The 7,841-nt window shown below is 66.0% G+C and overlaps 2 protein-coding genes across 2 annotated transcripts in view; both read right to left on the reverse strand.

The window, feature by feature from the left end:
- PNKP (polynucleotide kinase 3'-phosphatase) overlaps positions 1-3,459 on the reverse strand; it is a 7,025-nt gene extending 3,566 nt beyond the window's left edge. The window contains exons 1-9 of the mRNA XM_004694016.2: positions 3,104-3,459; positions 2,507-2,553; positions 1,898-2,194; positions 1,274-1,353; positions 1,145-1,202; positions 968-1,075; positions 686-757; positions 151-199; positions 5-61 (exon numbers count right to left, since the gene is read on the reverse strand). Of these exons, the coding sequence (XP_004694073.1) occupies positions 5-61; positions 151-199; positions 686-757; positions 968-1,075; positions 1,145-1,202; positions 1,274-1,353; positions 1,898-2,194; positions 2,507-2,553; positions 3,104-3,254 (919 nt within the window). The 5' untranslated portion in view covers positions 3,255-3,459. The remainder of the gene's footprint in view (positions 1-4; positions 62-150; positions 200-685; positions 758-967; positions 1,076-1,144; positions 1,203-1,273; positions 1,354-1,897; positions 2,195-2,506; positions 2,554-3,103) is intronic.
- An 842-nt stretch (positions 3,460-4,301) lies between these two features.
- AKT1S1 (AKT1 substrate 1 (proline-rich)) overlaps positions 4,302-7,841 on the reverse strand; it is a 6,707-nt gene continuing 3,167 nt past the window's right edge. Inside the window, exons 3-6 of the mRNA XM_012733510.1 lie at positions 7,733-7,836; positions 6,572-6,649; positions 6,321-6,490; positions 4,302-5,356 (exon numbers count right to left, since the gene is read on the reverse strand). Coding sequence (XP_012588964.1) covers positions 5,213-5,356; positions 6,321-6,490; positions 6,572-6,649; positions 7,733-7,836 — 496 coding nt within the window. The 3' untranslated portion in view covers positions 4,302-5,212. The remainder of the gene's footprint in view (positions 5,357-6,320; positions 6,491-6,571; positions 6,650-7,732; positions 7,837-7,841) is intronic.

The following is a 7,841-nucleotide window of genomic DNA, read 5'->3' on the forward strand; positions in this document are numbered from 1 at the left end:
GCGCAAGAGAAGTCCTTCTTCTTGCGCCCAGGGGCCCAGTTGGCCGGGCGTCCAGCTGCATCTGAGCACACGGGGACACCCGTCTCCACGGGGCGCTGGACGCGGTCCAGGGGAGCCCGGGGGCCCCTCCCTCTCCCACTCGGCGCTTACCTCCCACAAAGATGCTGTCCCCGATGGAGATGGGCACGCCCTCGTTGGCCTGGGGGGCGGCAGGAGGTGAGGCAAGCACCAGGCTGCGCACCCCTCCCTTTTCGTGTCTCACATTGGACCCATCGGCGCGCCATGGGCCGTCCACCCTCTCCCCACCCCCCTCACTGCGGCCACCCCACCTGGCCACTCTGGACAGGCCTCCCGGGGCCTACTCCCCACGTGGCCGCCAGAGGGCGCCACGCCCGGGAGAAAGTCAAGTCCCGATGGGGCCAAAAACCTCACACAAGCCACCTGCAAGCTCCTCCATTTGAGTCCAGTCAGGCCTAGCTTGGGGGTGCTTCTGTCACCCCGCTGGCCGCTCTCTGCCCTTCAACTCTTCCCGCTAACACGCCCTCAGAGAGGCCTCCCTGACCACCCTAATCAGAACCCCATCTTTCAGTCCTCCTCCACTCTTGCCTCTGCCACCTTGGGTCTCTGGGTCTTGGGGCTGTGGCTAAGGGCTCGCGCGCTCGGCCGGCGGGGAGCCACAGCTCACCTGTTCCCGCAGGTGGTCCCACATGCCGATCACCGGCTTCCGGTAGAGGCCCGCGTGCGTGGCCACCAGCACCTGTGCACAGGGCAGTCAGGCTCCCGCCGGCTCCTCCCTGGCGCCAGGGAGAGCTCCCAGCACCCCAGACCAGCGGCTGGTGTGGGGTCTCTGCCAGCATCGCCCACTCGGCCCCCAGGTGCTCCCTGCCTGCCCTGTGCCCTCCCGCGGCGCCCGCTGCCCCTGTAGACCTGTTACGCAATAGCCCTTCGGTCGCCCCTGCAAGCGTACCTGAAAGGGAACCCCTAGCTTCTCCACCACAGCCTCCACCTTGGCCTTGAACTCCCCTGCGGCCAGCTTCCCACGCCCGATGCCCATCTGGTTGGTGAAGATCACCAGCTGCGGAGCAGACGCGAGTCACATGGTGCCTGCGGCCCGCCAGTCTGCCCGGCCAGGGCGCACCCACACCTTGTAGCCCTGGGCATGCAGCTCCCGGAGCTTCCGCGGGATCTCCTGGTACAGGATCCTGGGCGGCGGGGCGGCAGGTGAGCGGGCGGCGGGTGCGCGGGGCGCCCTGCCTCCTCTCCCCTCTCTCACCTCCAGTCACTGGGGCCGGTGGGGAAGACCTTCCCGCTGCGCGTGGTGATGAGGGTCCCATCCAGATCAAAGCCGGCCACCTGGTGTCCCCCAGAACAGGACTGGGTGTCACCCTCGACTCCACCACCAGGCTGGCCCCCGGCCCACCCGCCCTGTCCGCCGCAGCCAGCCCAGCGGCTCAGCAACGCCGCCCTGCCAAAAACCTGTCTCCTGCGCCTCCTGCAGACCCACAATCTACTCGTAAAAAGGGCCGCGAATCCACCCGCCCTTCACCTCAAAGGGCTGCTAACCCTGACAAAGAAGCAAGAGCTAAAGTTTTCTCAGGGGGCCGACTGAGGCAGAGGTTTCCGGAGTCACATCTCACGGCGAGGAAAGTGACCTGGAGAGCGTGCTGGTAATGCGATGACCGAGTCCTGGGTCCCCAAAATACTCTCACGGGCTCCCGCCATGCCCCCAGCTGCTGCCACCGCGGTGACAGGGCTCGGGGGAGCCAACGTCGTCTCCCCGCGGCCTGCCCACCCCCCTGGGTCACCAAGGCCACTTCCCAGAGGCTAAGTGAAGGCTACGCGGCGGAGCGACCTGCTGGGGCGCACAGCAAGCTTGGGGTCCTCCTCCGGCCCTCACCTTGCCCTGGGGTTTCACACCAGGCGCTGTGAACACCAGCAGCTTCTCCAGACTCTCCCAGCCAGGGGAGCACTTCCGCATGCGCTTCTTCTGGGGCTCAACATTCTCCTCGTCTGGGGCCAGGGGAGGGGTGCCTGGTGGAGTGTCTGGCTGGGATGCTGGGGTGTGCAACTCTTTCCAGCGCAAAGTCAGGGGGTAGAGCCCGTTGACCAAATACAGCGTGTCTCCCACCCCCAGAGAGCCTTCCAACTCGGGGTTCAGTTCCTGCGTCCCAGCAGTTGAAGGGTTAACACCCAGCTGCAGAGGGGGGAAAGAGGGAGGAGCTGGCACTGGCTCCGCCCACCAGTAACCTCCTCCCATCAAAGCAGGGGAGGATGCACTCCCCGGCCTGCCAATCTGAGGCCCATCCTTCAGGACTCTGGAAGATATGCGCTCCAGCCTCAGCCTTAAGGACAGGGATAGACCAGTGGCTGGGTGGACCCTGGGGACTTTGCTAGCCACTCCCTCTTTCCTTCCCGACCAGAGAGGTCCATATGCCAACTTAGGCACCCCTGGGTTAGGATGCGCCCTGACCCCACCCCCAGGTGTTGCCAACTCAGAATCTGGTACCTGTTTCACCTTCACGGTCCGAGTCTCAAGGTCTGCGACCAGCTCAACTGAGGGTTGAGGGAGTGGAGTCAGGATCTGCATTTTGTGGGGCTACTTCCCTCACTACTGGGGGGCATGGCCACGGGATGGGGCACTGCGTCCACTCGGAGGAGGCTGCTTATTTCTCAATGGCTTTAGCTCACTTCTCGACAGGCCAGACAGACCACGGCTCGGGGCTGCAGGGGACGCGGGTCCTCACCCAGGCTGGCTTCGACGCGAAGCACGCTGCTGCCGCTGCAGCCCTCGGCATGACCGTCCCCACCCAGCCCCTCTGGACGCCGTGTACTTTTTTTTCCCCTTTTGACCAAGGCCTGACCGCAGCATCCTCTGCCAGAGACAACTGTCTCGGGACTGGCTCCATCTCCTCCCCGTAAGGGGGGGGCTGTCCAGCAAGTTCCAGGTCAGACACAGGCTGGCGCTCCCCAGAAGGCCACTACAACGTCCAGACCGTGCCACTCAGTTCCGCCTGGGACCAAACAGGCCCGCTTGCCACAACGTCCGGCCCCGCGCCCCACCGAGGCCGCGGTCAGAGCAGGCCCCGCCCCCAGCCCCGCCCACCTTGGTTTCTGGAGCACTTCCGGTCGGTGACCTGGGTCAGAGGCCCCCGGCCCAGAATTAGGGGTTGCCCATCCGACGGTAGGAAGATGGGAGCCGCCCCTCCCTCGGTGCTCTCCAGCCAAAGGCGGCCTTGGGCCTGCGCCTCGGTCATCCTGGGCGCCTGGTCATCCAGGGGGACACAGGTGAACAGGCCAGAGGTGGGATGCCCCGGCCGCTACCGGAAGGCCCGCCTCCTCTCGCCCTTCCGCCAGGAATTCCCTCCTTCCGCTACGGGCTCCGGAAATCCCACCCGCTCCGCGCCGTTTCCAAGGGAGAGTCCCTCCTACCCACCGGGGACCAAGACCCCCAACTTTGAAGGCCTCCAACTTTCCAGGGCAAGGGCCGAAAAAACTCAAGCGCCCCCAACTTGCTCCCATGCTCACCCCTTCCCGGCGCTCGGGTTGACTCGCCACTCCCGTTCAGGGGACCCTGGCGGGGGAACCGGGCTCGCAGGCCGTCGGCCGCTTTCTCCGTTCCCGGGCAAGCGGAAGTGACTGCCGCGGGGCCCGCGGGCCTGGCTCCGCCCCCGCCGAAGCCCCGCCCCTACCGAGTTCCCGCGGCTCCCGCCTTCGCGTCCCAGCTGCAGCGAGAGGCGCAGGCCGGCAGGGGGCGCCTGTCCCAAGACCCCTTTCCACGTTCAACTCTTCCAGTAGCTTTGCTGGCGTTGCAACGGGAGGACCCCGCCTTCCCTTTGGATGATCTTTGTCGGTCGAAGAAGTCCCCGTCCCCGCAAGCGCCCCTAGCCCTCATTCATAAAGTGGGGGTTATCGTTCCGCGTCACGGCAGATTAAAGGGGTCATGCGTGCAGATGACGAGGTGCTTGGGTCACTGCCGTTAGTCTCCTCTACTGTCAGCCACCCCGGGGCGGCGCGGCCCAGGTTCCCTCGACCTACCCTAACTGCGGGCCAGGTGCTACCAGGCGCAAAATTCGCCTCCGCTGGGCTCTGCCGGTGACTGTGGGCTCAGGAGACTCACCCCCTGGGGCTGGGGCCCCGCCACCCAGAACTGAGGTCCTACCCCCACCCTCGCGCCTCTGTTCAGTTATCTGCAACACGGGGGGCCATTCCAGCGGGCAGCTTCGCGGCGGGCTTCAATGCCCGCTCCTGCGGCCTCAGGACATGTTGAGCGAACACCCGAGACTCATGCAGTGCACTCGGGCCAGAGGTAAACTCTTTAATCTCAGAGCGCCCCTCCCGACTCCCGGCCCCGCCCCCTCCCCATCCCAGGGCCGGAGAGTGAGGGCACTGCCCCCCACCTTGAGTGGACGAGAGCCCTTTAAGGCACCTGTGGGAGTGAGGGGGCGAGGGGCGGGAGCTGGTACCATCCTCGACGCAAGGACGGGCTTCGATTGGCAGGCTGGAGGAGGGACCCAATGAGAGGACGTGAGGCGCGGAGGACGGGCTGGGCCATCCCTGAGGCGGGGGCCAGGGACAAGGTGTCAGGACCAGGGCAAAAAGCTGACCCCAACCCAGTAGTGTAAAGAACGTCGATTTAAGGCCACTGGCCAATCCCGGGAGCAGGAAGAGGGCTTGTCCCGCCTCCAGCAGCCGCAGCCAATCAGGCGGAAAAGCTCAAGAAGGGCGGTGGTGACTCTCAGAGATTGGTTAAGCCCTTTGGGTTCAAGCCAATCATATGAAGAGGCTACCCAGCTTCTGCCATAGTGGCGCGCCACTACCCAATCCTGGGCCTCGGCAGTGTTCTTCCAAGGCATTTCAAGCCAATACCACGCAAGCAATGCCCTGTCGCTAGGCAGAATAAGACGGGGCGGGCCCAGTCAAGGGTTAGAACTGGCCACCCCCCGACCAGGGAGCGAGCCAATCGCTTAATATACAAAATCTGTCGCGGGGCAGAAAAAAAGGGCGACAGACCCGGCGACAACGTGTCGGGCCCGCTCCTTGGCACGAGAGGGAGGGTCGCGGGCTGAGGAGCCAGGACTGGCGGGGGCGGCAGTCCCGGGCCCGCGGCGGGAGGCCGGTCCGGCCCGCACCCGCATTGGCGGGCGCCGGGGGCGGGGCGGGGGTGTAGTGTGGGGCGGCGGGCGCCGGCCGGCCCGAGGCTCCCTCCCGGGTCTCAGTATTTCCGCTTCAGCTTCTGGAAGTCGCTGGTGTTGAGCCGCGGCCTGGGCAGGTCCCCGAAGACCTGGGTGTCCTCGGCCTCCCGCAGCACAAGCGCGCGCATGCTCGCCGCGATGCGGTCCAGGTCCGGAGAGGAGGGCTGCGGAGAGCCACGGCCGACGGGGTCAAGGGCGCGGCCAAACCGCCCGCACCCGCCCCAACCCGCCGCTGCGCCCCCCTCGCCCTTTGCCTGTGGGTGCCCGCTGCCAGGAACGCCCTCCAGCCTGCTCTGCTCCGTGTGCGCTTGCACCCACTCAGACACCACCTCCTCCAGGAAGCCTTCCAGCCCGCTGCCCTCAGCCCTGACCCGCAGCGGTGCAAATTCTTTCTCAGTCAGCTGCCCTAGGCCTCCCCTCCAGAAAAACAGGTCCAGTCTCTCTGCCAGCAGCTCCCTTGCGGCTAGCCTGTCACCCTGAGCTGGGCCAGCCCCCCAGGCAGAACGGGAGAGTCCACCAGCCCAGGGCGTGGCCGAGAGTCCCTAACGTTCCACCCGGGACTGCCTCTGCAGACAGACAGGGCAGCGCAAGCCCCGCTGTGAGTGCGGATGCAGCACCAGTGCCACAGGCCTCCCCTGGCGGCCCGGAGCTCCCTTCCCCACCTCAGCTCTGCCCCTAGGTTGAGGCCTCAGAGAAGCAGAAAGTGTTCCCATGCCTGGGCTTCCCCTCAGCAGAGAGGAACCACCCAAGTCCATCTCCCCCAGGGCAGCACGCAGCTGTAGGGAGGACAGGGGTGGGCCAAATTCCAGGAGGGTCAGGCATGGGTGGGGAGGAGGGTGCCCTGGCCCTCACACCCAGCCTGTTACCCAACTGGAGGGGAGGCCAGACCCTGGGGCCGCGCCCCGTGCCGGTGCCACGCAAGGCCGGCTTCTCCTCAGGCACAGGGTCACAGCACAGGAGGGATGAGAAGGGGGCAGCTCTGGCGCAGGGATCTGCCTGGCGGACAGGAAGGTCAATCCTGCAAAACTCCACGCCTGAGGGCTCCCTGGAGGAGGCAGCTGGGTTCGCCCACTGACACCCCCCAGCCCACCCGACACCCCCCCCCCCCCGGTCTCACGAGTCCCTCACCGGCCCATTCTCCTCATCTGAGGACCGCGCTTCTGTCCGCTTCTCCTTGAAGGCCCAGACAGGCACGGACACGGGCAGGGACTTGGCATACTGCTGTGTGGGCAGGGCTGCGGCCGGGGGCACCGAGAAGGCCGCGGGGCCTGCGGGAGCCTCCTCGCTCAGGCTGCCGTCTGCAAGAGATCACGACTTCGGCCTGCGCCCTCGCCCAGGCCCTGCCCTGGCTGGGGACGGGTACAGTGGTGGGCACTTACCATCTGTGCTCTCGGGGTCCGACTCACAGAAGGGGGGCAGGTCCTGGAGTGTGGCGTCCTCATCCATCACAAAGAGCCCTGGGGAAGGGGTGAGACCAGGGCTTCAGGTCCCGCCGTACCGCCCACAGCTATGGACGCCCTCGCTCTGGCTATCTGCCCGTCGTTCTCAGGAACAGACCCATTTTTATCCACCTGTGCCACCCAGGGGTGAAAGCAACTGGCTGGATTCATGTGAGGTCTGTGAGGTCTGTAAGGGAAGTGGACTCAGAACACAAGCCGAGAGATGGGGCCTCCTCGGCGGCGCAGGGGTTGTTTGTTCAGCACTGTGAAGGTGCCCGCAGCCTCTGCAGCTTGAGTTCTGAGTTCGATCCCCAGCCAGGGAGTGGCCCCCAGGGCGCAACAGACCTCCCCTGTCTCCCCGCTGCTCCCCTCAGCAGTGTGTTTCAGGAGATCCACCTGTTCTGCTCCCCAATGTCTCTGGAGAGTCCTCTCACCCCCCCCCCCCAGCATCCCAGCTAAAACATATCTTCTTAACAAACGAGCATAGAAGAAGACAGGTCGCGAGATAGGAGCTGAAGGACAGAGGAGTAAAGGGGCTTGCTGCCGTCCCCCGGCAGACAGGCGGCGTCACCGGGGTGGAGCCCAGGTCGCCGGCTCGGGTCTGTGCCCTCGGACTCGCCCCCAGCCACTAGGAGGAAGTCACCCGTGACAAACGGTTAACTCCTGTTCACTGAGCTCCAGGAAACTCCTACTTACTCTTCAAAACCCCAGTGTGACAGCCCGGTCTCGGGAAGCATCAGCCCTCCAGACTCCCCTAAGGGCTCCTGGCCCAGGCCTCAGGCGTGCGACAGCTGTGCTGCGCCCGTGAGGAGGCGCCTCCCGCCGACGGCCTCAGCACACAGCCCCGTGACAGGACTCCTGTTCTTGGCCAGAGCGGGAGTCTCCTGGCAAGAGGGTCCAAGTCTGGCCAGTGCCCAGCACCTGTGGGCAGAGCTGGCCCTGGGGCAGTGAGCCAGTGTGGGCTGAGGAGTTCGCTCGCTCGCTCGCGGTCGCGCGGCCTGGCCCAGGCTCCGAGTGGGCATCACGGTGCGGACATCTGCCCGTCCCACCCGCGCAAGACCTGCCGTAGCAGACGAGCCCGCCGGCCCCGCGCCCTCTCACCTCCATTATCGCTGACCCCCAGCCGCTCCCCAGAGGTCTCTGTCTCCGTGGGCTCGTCCTCGTCCTCGTCCTCGTCCTCCCTGGCGAGGCTGGGCCGGGGCGGGCTCCG

Source organism: Condylura cristata, unplaced genomic scaffold (assembly GCF_000260355.1).
Source record: "Condylura cristata isolate star-nosed mole 26May11 unplaced genomic scaffold, ConCri1.0 scaffold00041, whole genome shotgun sequence".
NCBI lineage: Eukaryota > Metazoa > Chordata > Mammalia > Eulipotyphla > Talpidae > Condylura > Condylura cristata.